Consider the following 14,653-nt stretch of genomic DNA (forward strand, 5'->3'; position numbering starts at 1 on the left):
TTCCTATATATTTGTATTGTCAAATGTGTCGGTGGCATGGCCCAAGTAGAGGGTCACCCCTTTGAGTCTGGTCTGCTTGAGGTTTCTTCCTCTAATCATCAGAGGAGTTTTTCCTTAAGCCCCTTTCACACCGGTTGCAAACGTAGAGCTGCATATTGTGATGTTGTGTTTGAAGTACGCCAAAATGCGAGTGTGCTCAGCGTTTTTCCATGTTGCAATTTAATAGAGAAATTATTTTAAAAATTATTTAAACAGTGGACAGCTTGTGTTCCTTACAGACCAAGGAAAAAGGAGGTGCTAGTCAGTGAATATAAAATTATTTCATGGACTAGCCCCTCCCTATTTAGCTGACCTAATTAAACCCTATGTACCGCCCGGGCTCTGCCTTCTTAGGGTGCAGGACTAATTTGTGTGCCTAGGGTGTATAAAGTCTCCAGGTCATAGAGCTTTCTCTTATTGTGCCCTGTTCTGTGGAATGATCTCCCTGCATCAATAAAACATTCAGATTCTGTGAAGACTTTCAAGTCCAGACTTAAGGCGCACTTATTTTCCCTTTTGTATGGCTGGCCATACTGGCATAGTAGTTACTATTGTACTATTACTATGTTACTAGTGGCCGGCCAATCACCTTAGTTTTTCTTCTGTTTTTCTGTGCTTAATGCTGAAAAAGTATACCATATTTGTTGTCTTTCTTGCTGCCCGATTCAGTTTTTTCTTTCTGTTTGAGGTGTGGCCCATCCATAAGTGGGAGTGGGCGTCTGCAGGCCTCCCATCCTGTGCACTACATGGGACTCCCAAAATTTCCTGTATATTTGTATTGTCAATGTGTCGGTGGCATGGCCCAAGTAGAGGGTCACCCTTTTGAGTCTGGTCTGCTTGAGGTTTCTCCTCTAATCATCAGAGGAAGTTTTTTCCTTAAGCCCCTTTCACACTGGTGCAAACATAGAGCTGCATGTGCCGCCAAATGAGCGCATGCTCAATGTTTTTCCATGTTTGTTGCATTCGTATTCTGAACACTACTGTATGCACTCATTTATTGCTTCACCTCAGGGAGATTTGGTGGCTGCTGTCCACAAACACACTTTAACACATTGAGTGCTGATCCATTAATTCACTAGAAAACCTCTCAGTTGAGGTCAAAATGAGTTGCTGTCAAAATGTCCGTGCAGTAGATTCCAGTCCCACGCCTCTGAAAGGAGATGTCACCCTTCAACTAGAAAATAGACACACCCCAAATACACTTGCACTATACACTAGGGTGTTAAACCAAAAACATTTAGATTGCAAATTAACTGAAATATTTTAACATGACAGTTTTTGCTGCTTTAGAGAGATACAGAGGTACAAATTGTAAAAGATGAATTTGGTTGCCCTACTGGATACACCATGGAAAAAATGCAGTATGAATCATTTCTGCAGGAGACAAAACAAACATTGTTTTCTGACCTTTCACCCCTTTCCTTTTGCCCTTTACCTGCTCTCACTCCAACCCCCCCCCCCCCCACCCCCAACCCCCCAGCTGCAGAGCATGGGGCATCTCTTGGAAGAGCAGCTTCCAGAGATGATGACTGATCTCCTTGCAGCAGCCAGGGACAAGATGCTTTGTCCATCCGAGTCTCCACTAACCCGCTCGCTCCTCATGGAGGTCATCGAACTGCACGCCCACCGTTGGAGCCCCCTGGAGGCTTTTACCACTCAGTACTACAACCGCACCATCCAAAAACTCACCACCACTGCCTAGCTGCCTCAGTGTCAGCAACAAGGAGAGAGGACACTAAATGTTTTTCATCTCGACATTACCAGCCACCCTCGAAATATTATTTGGTCACTGAGTTTGATCGTTCCTCCACCAAAGTAGCCGAGAGCAACCACAGCTACACATTTTCTGAAAAGGCGGAAAGCACATTTGGCATGTGAAAATATGGCCGGATGGCACGGCCAGTGGGGGTTGTCTTGTCTCCTCAGCGTGGCAGCTCGCTCTGCTGTGGCTGGTGAGGTACAAGACAAGAGAGGATTCTCGTTAAAGCGGAGGAGGACGAGGAAGAAGAGGAGGAGGAGGAGGAAGAGGGCGGCAGCCTGTTCCTGGGGAATAGAGAGATCCTCTCCCAAAGATAGTAGCAGGGGTGGTCAGGAGAGTTCGTGTTAGTCTCTTCATTGTGTTCATTTGCCCACTGCTCCCCCGCTCCTCCCCACCACATCACGCCTCCCCCCCTCCGCCGTCTCTCCATCAGCCCCTGAGATCTGTGGCTGATAAAGAGCGAAGGAGGAGGAGGGAGGAGGCGGTGGGCGCTGTCTGTCTGGGCTGTCTGCCCTGCCGGGCCAGGCAGCAGGTCAAAGGGCCCCGCTGTGGGGCCGTGCTGCGGCGCTCCACAGCCTTTGTCTCCCAAACCAACCCCCCTCCACATGCACCAGCAGGAAGCCTTTTGTGGGAAGGAGACAGTGGGGCTGCTGGCCGGTTCTGAGGATAAGGATCAGGCTGGCTGGAGTACGGTGGCAGATGGCTGCTTGAGCCCCTGTGAGACGACAACACTCTGAACACACCCCTCGGCATCTAAACTCCCTGAACACTAGCGGCTGCTACCAATCGAAGCAGTAGGAATATTAACTGGGGGGGTGCTTTTAAAACAGACACTACCCTCTATAATAATTCTTTTGTTTTTGTCTGACAGGAAAATGAAATACTGTAAGTCAGTTTGACATGTAGTGTTTGGGCTTATTGCAGGGGTTGGATTTGTTTTGCACCATTCTGAGGCAGTTTTCTTTCAAATTAAAGCTACAGTGTGTAGGATTCGGGAGTTGATTTGCAGAAATGTTCATAGAGTCCATAACCATCTGCTCATTAGTGTGTAATTTCCAGTTAAGACAAATCTATGTGTTTTCATAATCTTAGAAGGGCCCTTCATATCGACATGTGGTCGGGCCCCTTCATGAATTTCCACCATGTTAGACCGCGTGTTTGATAAAGTTGTCCAGAAGGGACATGCTTACTCCACCTTTAGCATTTTGCAGCCCTGCTGGAAGACTGAAGAAAAAATAAAATTAAGGCATCAGTGGTTGGTCCCCTATACACTGTCTACTGGTTGCTAGTGCAGTCTAGCGAGGTTGAGAAGCATCATTTTTGTGAAATTGAGGATCATACATTTTGCTTATCACAAGTGGAGGCAAGGGAGTACGAATTGCCCCCACCAACAAATGCAAAAAACTGAAGGGAAACAATCTGAGCAGTGACAGCATAATGCAGTCGACAACCTCACCACTAGATGGCAATGAATCCTACACACTGTTGCTTTAAGGAAACCAAATGCAAAAAAAAAAATAAAAAAAAATAAATTAGTACCTGAGCATTAACAAAAATAACCCTCAGTATTGATGATAATGTGACAGGGCTTAGGGAAGGTTTGTAGGATGTTTTAAAGGACTAATGGTGTTGACAGGTAGCCATGTTTTTATAGGATCATTTTTTTGCTTGGAGGCCTTGTGGGAGAGCGAAGACAAAACAGTCAAACGGATCATTCTGTTGCTGAAAAAGAGGGAAAATGACATGAAAGAAAAAAAAAAAAAAAAAAAAAGTCCAAGCATGGCACACAGGAATATAAGTGTAAAACTCTTTGAATTGTGTTTCTGCTCACTCACTTCTTTGCAGTGGACATTTTACAGCTGTTTAATATCGACTGTATTCGCTTTGTTTTTTGAGAACAATGAAAACTATTAACCTGTGTATTTTGAAGATGACGATCAAAAGAGGAAAATCTTGTTGTATGATCTCATTAGCTAGTCATATATGGCAATTAGCCCAGCGAACGTGTGCTGTGATATCGACGTACCATTTGTAAACGGGCTCTAACATATATATATAATCCAGCATTCCTTATATTTACCAGCCTTTAAAAAAAAAACAAACAAAAAGTAAATGAGCTGTCATTGGCTGTCGAGTGCTAGTGGTGACACAGAAAGATTACGGTCGTGTGGCGTTCTGCTGCCCACGCATCAGGAATTAGCTCCTTATGATTACACATAGTTTCCCTTGAATATCTGTGGGCATTTTTAAGTGTTATATATTATTTTCTTTGTCTTGCATCAAGAATACTGATTCTGTGTGGTAGAAACACATCTCAGATGATTTACATAGATGAGATGGGGTTGGGGGGAGTAATCATCTGTCACTGGGTGTCTGCTCACAACAAGTAATGTTAGACATTGTCTTTGTATTTTATTTTTAGGTTAATATTTAAATTAAATTTGGGTCATTTATATATATGTATGTGTATGTTATTAAAACACTGTAGCTAACAGTCTGTTTAATGTAATGTTAGCCTGGGCGCTAACTCTACTTCCTGCATATGTGACAAATTACAGGACAAGCAGAAAACCATTTGGACCCCCAACCCTCATATTTCATCCTACAGTACTTACACTACAGTATTCCCTTAAACCCTGTGCACTGGCCCTGCAGCATGGTCATTTAATTGTTCATATATCTATCTGTGTTCAGAACAGGAATTTAAAAAAAAATCACTCTGGTGCCTCACAGTCTACCATGAGGCACCCAGAGTGATTTTTGGTTTCCACATAGATGTTTTGCATTACTTTTTGTTATTTAATCTGCGTTATTTCTGGTCTAGATGTGTTGATGGTATTGCACAGTTCATGTTGACACCATTGTGACACACTGTGACACCATTGTGACAACAGTGTGGCACATCGTGACACCATTTGTGGCACACTGTGACACCATTGTGACACACTGTGACACCAGTGTATCACCATTGTGACACCAGTGTGGCACACTGTGACACCATTTGTGGCACACTGTGACACCAGTGTGGCACACTGTGACACCATTTGTGGCACACTGTGACACCATTTGTGGCACACTGTGACACCATTTGTGACACACTGTGAAACCAGTGTGTCACCATTGTGACACACTGTGACACCAGTGTGGCACACTGTGACACCATTTGTGGCACACTGTGACACACTGTGACACCAGTGTATCACCATTGTGACACACTGTGACACCATGTGTCCCCATTGATCAGGAAAGGTTAACTTAAGGTTTGGGGTCTGCGGCGGCGCCTGTTATTTTATCTGTCACGCATACAGGAAGTACAACGTGCTCCGGGTTAAGTGTCCGTAAACAGATGGTTAGTCACTGCCTTATAAAAAAAAAAGCATTTTCCATCAGGTGGGTATTTTAGAACATCTAAAAACATTTGAGATACCTCACTTACTGGCAGTGTTGAAGTCTGTATCACCATTTAGGACTTGTTGGTTGCATTATGCAAGAAGCGACTCGCTCTCACATCAGTGGGACAAGCTCCGGCCTGTCTGCGGTGCCAGAGCTTCCGTCACCCCGCGTGCCCTTAGACCCCTTTACTCGGGTCACATGACTCACCCGACGATTGAATGAGATGCACCTTCATCCGCGTATCCTCATGAATGCTAAAAACAAGGCTCCGGTTGGCACTCATGGCGAGCTGTAGGTCTCTGGCAGTGGGTCACCTGTGAGCTTGTTTTGTTTTTCTAAGTCACTGAAAAATAAACGGGAAAAAAGTGTGACGAAACAGGCTTTGTGGTGCTTCTTTTGGAAAATGGAGGGGAGCTCTGATCACTGAGTGTTCACATCGGGGCTTCATTCTTAAATCATCACAAAGACAGAATGCACACTGGGTACTTTTCATCACCAGATAGACTGCGTGACTAATCCTGGCGTGGCAGGAGGTCATTATACTAACAATTCACACACGCGCATACTGGAACCTCTCATTTACATGTCTTCGCCTTTACATCGTCTCACATTAAACGGACCACACGTCAGGGTTTTTAACAGTCGCGGCACGTCCTTGGCTGATGATTTGCCTTTGGTTTGGCCTGACACACCGCCCGTCTCGGGGCATCCTAACGGGAGCCGTGTGCGCCTCCTCCTCCTCCCCACCAAGGACTTAGGACGTCCTTTGGTGCTCATCTACGCTAATTTAAACACATTTGACTGAAATGATTTGAGTCTTTGGCAGAGATGGATTTATAACTGTCACCATGTGGAAGCGCCTGTTTTACACACTGCAGAATGATCTGAAAATGGGGAAAAAATTTATACAGCACTAAACCATGTAACGCAGCAGAACTAGTGTAAACCAAAAAATTAAAGTGATTCAACAGCAGTACTAGGAAAATAGTCAATGGTGAGTAATACAAATAGAGAAGGAAATAGAATCTGAGCGATAAAGTATAAACCAAATACTGCACAAACCCTTTGTGACATCATCCATTGCATTTTCCGAAGAGCGGGTGTGACGCTCTGATGGGGCGGCTCCAAATGTTGCCATATTGGCAGTGCCTGATTTTACCTACCTCCTAACCAACTCATGAAATGGGTAAAGAGGTGGAGCATGGACAAGACTGGAATCACCTTGGTGGGTCAAATGAATACTGAACCTGCCCTCCATGTCAGAGTCCCCCCAAAAAAGCTAAAGCTAGCATGCTATCTTCGGTTCGGGTGCTTGATCATCATGTATTTTTGTGTCATGGGCTGTGATTTTCATAACAGGTGGCTTGGTGCGGGGATGCCAAAGTATGACCGGATATATTGCCTCAGTAACATCCGTACGATCATTGGACCGAATCTCAACAAGCTACCTACATACAATACGATACCTGCTATTTAATGCTAATGGTGCTAATCCAAATTAATTGTCATGGAACAGAAATACTGGAGCACAGACTTGTGAGATGATTCATTACTACAGTCACACAGCAAAACATAATATCTCAGATACTTGTAATAAAATGCTCACAAAGGATAAACAGTCCACAACAGCTAATGATGATTGCTCCAACTGGTACACAGCTGTCATTCAAAAGTAACCACACCCTTAGTTATTCAGAACTGACATAAATTATCTGAAGTGGATGAGCTCATGAACAGAAAAACTAGCTATAGAGGTGAATTTTTTTTGTGTGTGTGTGTGTGTGTGTGTATCAGGCTATACGTTTTTGCTGTAAAGATAGATATTTTAACATGGGCTTTCATGAAACACGCCTCGCTTTTGGAGCCAGCCTCAAGTGGTCATTGAAAGAATTGCAAGTTTTGCCACTTCCACGTTGTCTTATTTTTTCCATCAACGGGTGGAGCCTGTAGGAAGTGTATCAGAATGAACAAATCTTGGCACAGTACGGGAAGAAACAGAGGAAAGTCAAAGCCAGTCCTGACTAACAATTAACTTTCTGTTTGATTTAGGTCTGTGCTGTGGAAACGGACATGTTAACCTGATAGATGATGGAGCTTAAAGTGGTAAAGAGAATCCGATCACAACAAGATTGCGTAGGATTTGAATGCAGAGCGTGACGATGAAGGGAAAGGACATACAGAATGTCAGCAGGCCTTATGGATTAATGTTTTTATTTATGAAAATGGTTGTAAAGGTTACCGATATGGGGCATAGGCATAAACATAATCACGCATGCTTCACGACACTAAATCACGACTCCAGCTTTGCCCGCTTCCTCGGCTGGCATTGATAGATGAACGGCTTGTGTGCGGTGACTCAAGCTGGCATTGTTTGAGCCAGACAAAAACAGGCTGTATCTCAGCTGGCTTTGATGACAAATCCCCCCCAAAAAAGAAAAAAAAAAAACAGCGAGGGAGGGACGCTCACTGTTTGAAATCTCCCACAATCTTGCACTCGTCCTCTTTCTGATGGCTCAATCCTTTTTTTTCCCTCCCCTCCTCGACTCTGCGTCTTTCTGTGTTTGATCAGCACACAAGCAAACCAGAGGAGAGCGGTGCAGATTGTGTTCCATTTGGTCCGAGGGGTACAAAGGCCAGATATTGTGTAAAACAAAGTGAAGTTAAAACACAGAAGCAGCCCCAGATGTGTTCCTGCTGTACGCTTTGCTGTGAGAGAAATCAATAACTGTGGGCTACGAAATGGTTTTAGCTCGCTCTCTTGACCTTTCCATCTCAGCAGCAGCTACTGCGCTCTAGTTTATATTCCTCTCCAAAAAACAGATTCAATTTCAGCTATATTTGTGTTCACATATTTTAGTGGAATATACTGTGTGCCTGTCTGATTCAGAAGTCCTCTGTGGGTCCGTGAATGATGTTACATTTATTTATTATGTTATGTTGCATCCAAATACAATAAGGGGCTTTATGATTTCCAGTAAAATACATTTTGCATCAAATGACTTCCATTATCTTGACTAAATTTGTATTAACCTATATGTCCAGATGGGTTCATAGGTATTTGGACACTCGCAAATACATTTTTTTATAAATTACAATAATAATGTGGCATGGGAAAGGGAAGTCTGGGGTCCCCTGCTAGAGCTGTTGCCCCCGCGACCCGATCCCTGATAAGTGGTTGAAGATGAGTGATGAGTAGGGATGGGTATTGATAAGATTTTATCGATATCGATACCATTATCGATTCTGCTATCGATCCGATTCCTTATCGATTCCCTTATCGATACCTCTTGTGAATTTTTTTGTGTACTAAAAGTAGGCTTTACAGGTTTTCTATGTCAATGGGTCAAAGAGCTTTTTCTTATCGTGCACCCGCTCTGTGGAACGGTCTTCCTGCGACCGTGAGGCAGTCAGAGTCCGTGGACATTTTTAAGTCAAGACTTAAAGCCTATTTTTATTCTCTTTCTTGTGAATAGTTTTATTTTGTATCTGTTTTATTCTTTTACTTCTGTTTTTAATTATGTATTTGAATTTATTTATTTATTTATTTTAATTTTTTATGTAGAACTGTTCTATGTGAGGCGCCTTGAGATGGCTTTGTTGTGATTTGGTGCTTTATAAGCCGATTAAAGTGAAATTAAATTGAAATTGAACAACATTTTATTGAGTCTTAAAGTATCCTTAAACTTTGGACATAATAAACTCTACATGGTGGATCCTTGATCTCTGGACATAAATAGAAATAAACAAAATCTGTAGTTATTGTCAAAAGTGTTTCAGAAATTATTCATGAATGTCTTTCCATACATCTGAGCTGAGCTCTTGCAGCACGTCTCATTTTGGGAGGAAAAAAAAATACATTTTGTTCAATTGTAGATTCTTGTCTGTATTACAACCTTTGGAAAGAGGTGTCATTTTATTCAAAGCGGCAATTCGTTTTGAAGTTATTAATTCCGACCGGACTCTGTCTCAGCAAAGAGCCGCGCAGCATTTGGAGCTGTGCCAACGGAACGGAGGACATTTCTCGTTTCTTGACTGCAACAAGACAAGAGTCCCAGTTAGTGACTTTAATCCACACAAAAGTGACTCATGATATTTTAATGGCTTTGAGAGGGGTTAAGAAGCGGACTTGCCGTTTCTGAAGAGCAGTGAATCAAAGAACCAAGTGGATCGAAGCATTGTTTCATTGGTTCACACTTCAAAGTGGTGTCGCACTGCAGAAACAGTTGATTACAGAGCCGCTGCAGGGTCTGTAATCAACGTAGAGGAATTATCATTTTCCCGACAAACACCCTCAAAAACAACAGCCGCTCTGAAGGACTGATAAGGGAATCGTTAAGCAAAAAGGCTATTGATATCGGTGGATCGAATCATTTCGTAATAATACTCGAAAAGAACCGGTTCTCAATAACCATCTCTAGTGATGAGTGAGTATAATAATACGTATTTTGCTTCTCTGCACCAACACAGTGGAGTTAAAAGCAGCAATCAACTTGTGTTTATAGTGCAGCAGACTTTTACCTTTAATTCAAAGGGTTTGATAAAAGTCTTGCATTCACCATTTTGGAATTAGCCATTTATATACACAGCTCCTTCATTTGCATAGGCTATAAGTTGCGGGAATAGGCCCACTGATGGCGTGAGGAATGCTGGATGACCCTTGCCTGCAGTGCTGACACCTGCATGAACTTCTCATCTTTTTTTTATTATGTTGTTTGATTTCCTGTTTTCTGTTTCTTCTGCTTTGTAAATCTTTGCAAAACCTTGAAACTGTTAGAACGGCCTCAGCAGAGGGTCACGCCTTTGAGTCTGGTCTGCTTGAGGTTTCTTCCTCAAACTCATCAGAGGGAGTTGTTCCTTACCGCTGTCGCCTGTGTGCTTGCTCTAGGCGTTGGTAAGGTTAGACCTTACTTGTGTGAAGCGCCTTTAGGCAACTTTGTTGTGATTTGGTGCTATATAAATGAAATAAGTTGAAATTGTAAGTACTATCATTAAAAACAAATCATGACTTTTCTAGACTGTTTTCTTTAGATGAGTCAAGGAATAGATCCATGAACATTTTTAAGTTACTAAATATGCCATGGACTTGCACCAATCATTCAGAAATACCAGCAGCATGGTTGTTGTTGGTCTTTCATCTGCTCTTTCAGGGTCGCCTAAACAGTTTTACAGTGGGTACACTTCCTGGCGCAACTGCAATTTTACTGGGAGAAACAGATACAGCTTCTGTTCTTCCTAAGAGGTCTCCCATCCAAGTACTAAGCAGGACCCACTCTGCTTAGCTGCTGAAATCTTAACAGGATCAGACTGGCACGAGCAGTAATGTACCGTTTGCTAAATCTGTCTGAAGTCGGCGGTTTTCAAAAAACCCAGTGACTGTGCAAGAGGGAGACTATTGAGGGAAGTCAACAAGACACCCATGACAACTCTGAAGGAGTTACAGGCTTCTGTGGCTGGAAAGTGCAGCTTTTGTCTGTTGCATAACCATCATAGCTTCATGGTGGAGTGAACAAAGGCTTTTCATACAGTGATGTGAAGGTTTGTGCACCCTTGAGCTTTAACATGTTAGAATTTTTTATGACATAAAGTAAAATTACAGGCTTTTCATATTAAAAATTCTAAAATGTTGCTCTTTAATCTCTACATCATGAATTAAAAGAAATAAAAATCTAAATCACTTTTACATCCAGTCTTCTTCAGACAAGTCAAGGGATGGATCCATGAACTTTTCCAGGACACGGATTATGTCTTGGACTTCATTTACCTCACTCATAAAGAAATACAAACAGTATGGTGCTGTATGGTAAATCTGTCTGGATGCAGCAGTTCCCAAAAACTAAGATCTGTGCAAGAAGGTGACTAGTGAGGAAAGCCACCAAGATAGCGAAAACCCTTAAGATGTTATCGGCTTCTGTGCGTGTGACTGGAGAAATTGTGCATAGTGCAAGTTGTGTATATTTAATTAGTGTAATTAATAATTAGTATATTTAATGCATTACAAATTACACTGGATATGCAGACACTCATGTTTCACTATATCTGTTATCCTATTTACTTTGCTCAGTAAAGCTAATATCGAGTGGATCTGCCTCACTTCAGTCCAGTGGAGACACTATTTAATGACACGCAGACATAATGACCTGAAGCAATAAACTGGAAACCAACCCAGAATGAAGGGCATCTAGGTTCCTACTTCAAAATACTGAGGATGTTGACACCAAAGGTCTAAAACAACCTGATACTCACAAATATAGATATATCTTCCTGAGTGCCCTTTGTAAATGATTTTCAAAGTGGACTTTTTCAGGCAAAACTATAAAAGTGATTTGAACCAGAAGGGAAACTGGAAACCTCTATTCCTGCTTCCTGGACTGGCAATGGAGGAAGTGATATCATGACCTGCTCACTTCCTGAATTAACTGTTGCCGTGGCCCCTTTGGGTATGGGATCTGCTTGCTGACTCAGTAAATCAACCAATTATTGGTATTTGGAACGTGTGACTGTAGAACAATCTGTATATACTGTGTCGTGTTCTTCATTTACTCCATCACATACCGACAGGGAGCCTCAAGAAACCAACACACAGAATAAAGCACCTATTTGGCTGCTATGACGGAGTTGTAGGGCCACATTGAAATTTTTTTTTTTTTTTTTTTTTTGGACTTCGAGAATAAAGTCATAATATTACGAGAAAAAAGTCATAATATTACGAGAATACAGTCGTAATATTACGAGAAAAAAGTCGAAATATTATATTATGCCTTTATTCTTGTAATATTATGTCTTTATTCTCATAAAATTATGAATTTATTCTCGTAATATTACGACTTTATTCTCGTAAAATTCCGACTTTTTTTCTTGTAAAATTACGACTTTATTCTCGACGTCTAAAAAAAAAAATTCAATGTGGCCCTAAAGCGCCATCGTAGGCTGCAACGTTTCACCAATCTCAGAAAAAAAAACTGAACTTTTATCAAGGTGTGAGACCAACAGGGGCAACAGAATTAAGAATTTATTTTATTTATTAGAGTCAGTTCTTACATTTCAGGTAAAGTTTGTTCTTAAGTAGATTTTTTTTTTCTTTTTTTTTTTTTGAAAATGCGTTGTGACTTTCCTTCATCATCCCGCTGATCTCAGTTGCACTGGTGTTGATATTTTCCTCAAATAGGTGATTTTACACTGTCCTTCATGACACTCACTCCAGCTGTCTCGCATGCACAGAGACGATGAAGATTTGATGAGTGTCCACTATGCTGATGGGGAAAAGGGTTAAACCAGAAGACATGCCTCAAAGTATCATCTTCTGGATGAAGGGGGTCCTGTGAGGGAAAAGTCCAAATAAAAACTGTTGTTTTTAGTTGCACAAGCCAGTGCATTCTGAGTGCTGGTCCCAAGCCCTGATAGATAAAAGAGGGGCAACGGGGAGAGGGGTAAAGCATGACCAAGGTCCATGGAAGAGAAGGGGCCAGAACTTGGGTCCATGGAAGAAAAGGAGCCAGAACTTTCACGGCTGGCAGGACAGCTAGAAAAAGGAAAGTGAGATCTGATACGGAAAGGAGAAAGGTAGACAAGAGACCGTGTGGAAGGGAAGTAAGACCAAGAGCTTCAGAGGTGAGGTGAGTTCAAGTGCAGAGAAATGATGCAGAACTAAACTGTAAAGAAGAAAATATCAAAGGGTGGTTTAGAATTTAAAGAGTGGGTGATGCAAGCAGTGGCGATGCAATAAAATTAGTATCACAAATAAGGCAAAATGAATAAATAAACACTTTTGAAATTTTTAAAAACATTCAGTGATCAATACGGCCATCTTTCTTTTCAAAACTGCCATGAGCCTTCCATTCATGCAGTCTGTCACTTTCTTGATCTGTTGACAATCAACTTTTCGAGCAGCGCCTCCCCAATGCTGTTCTAAGAGTTGTATTGTTTGCCCTCATTGCAAATCTCACCTTTTAGAAGGGGCACCCAAGTTCTCTATTGAGAACTTGGGTGCCCCTTGGGTGAGAATAGAGAATATTATTTACGATCATTTAAGCGTAAAAACACACAAGATACACAAGTTCACAGGAATACATCGCAATTATCTGGGAACTACTTTTTGTGCAGGAATTCCTCAAGCGCGTTGGTCGCGGGCGCGGACTAACACAGAATACCCAGAAACTGGGTAGTTATTTGGCCAAAATGAGAGCGTCCACATTTAGCTTGCTATAAGCTAAGCTAGTGGCGCTCGTGAGAGAATGCATTGTGCACACAGCATAGCCTAGCTTGTTAACGGCTACATTAGCAATGGACTACTGTGTTTTGACATTACCCATAATTGTTATGCCACACAGCTTTACATTATTAAACACTTCTTGATCATTTTAAGGTGAAACCTAAAATTTCAAACTTCAAATTGTCCTTGGAACAAATTGAATGGAGGGAAAATAATGTGGTTTGAACAATTTGATCTGGACCAAGACCACATTTTTGTTCGGACCAAAAAATCATCTCTTCGGTCCAGACTGTGGTCTGTGGCAGCTGAACTCGGCACCAACCCTCTTAAGACAACTTAATGTTTGTGTCTCTTCTATGAACTTTAATATATATATATTTTTAAGACACCTGGTGACCTGTGATAGTTTACTGCTATGATATGACCTGTTTAAATGACTTAAAGTCTTGACTCTGTTAGGTGATAATGCCAATCAGCTAAAAAAACATACTTTTCACACTTTAAATACAAATACGTGCCTCACGGACACATCTGAGAGTTCATTCTCTGGCAAGGAACACTGACATCTTTGGTTGTTCGGAGCAGGTGTGTTCTCGCGTTGGCCTGTCTGAGAAGTATGGAACAGCAGCCTGGTCTCACTTTGTGGCTGCCAAGTAGCTACACACACCGAGCCAATGTCAACAGACAGATGCTCATACAACGAGAGGAGAAGCAAGGTGAGCTGGAGCAAGAACATCCAGCCATATGGGGACAACACTTCTGAAATCGAGCAGACAAGAAGTACAGGCGGGAAAGAGAAATTATTCAACTCTACTCTCTCCAAGTCACTTTTGTGTCTCACAGGACGGAGCTTGATGATGGTGTGTATTTGTCATTCGCTCCCCTGACCACAGCAGCCACCCAGAAGTGTGTCTTTGTTTGCGGCTGACAGGCAAAGCTTCCGCTGTGAGGTGCACTCAGCGACCGACCGCTGAGGCACAAATCAGTGTGTACACGCCATAATTAGAGATGGCAAAAGGACACGGGCAGCGTCAGCAGAGATTGTGCCGCTCAGGGGTGCACAAGTGAGCACACACGCACACGAGTGCGTGCGCGGCAGAGGGTGCGGGTGGGGTTCGGTGGAAGTGTCTGCAGACGAGCGGTGGTAAGTAACACCTGATGTCTTTGTTGCCAGGTTCCCGCCCGGCGGCTGTCATTGTGGCAACCTCCTGTGACAGACATGACCCTGTTGCTAGGCAACCTGAACTTCAGTG

General features: G+C 42.4%; 1 protein-coding gene across 2 annotated transcripts in view; it reads left to right on the top strand.

Annotated features, from left to right (window-relative positions):
• Positions 1-14,653, top strand: part of ctif (CBP80/20-dependent translation initiation factor) — a 171,802-nt gene that overhangs the window by 128,691 nt on the left and 28,458 nt on the right. Inside the window, exon 13 of one of the 2 annotated variants that reach the window (XM_034191676.1) lies at positions 1,520-5,164. The exons of the other annotated variant lie outside the window; for it this stretch is intronic. Within the exon in view, the coding sequence (XP_034047567.1) occupies positions 1,520-1,741 (222 nt within the window). The 3' untranslated portion in view covers positions 1,742-5,164. Of the gene's footprint in view, positions 1-1,519; positions 5,165-14,653 lie in introns of those variants that run through there. 2 annotated transcript variants of the gene reach the window in all.

This window comes from Thalassophryne amazonica, chromosome 17 (assembly GCF_902500255.1).
Source record: "Thalassophryne amazonica chromosome 17, fThaAma1.1, whole genome shotgun sequence".
NCBI lineage: Eukaryota > Metazoa > Chordata > Actinopteri > Batrachoidiformes > Batrachoididae > Thalassophryne > Thalassophryne amazonica.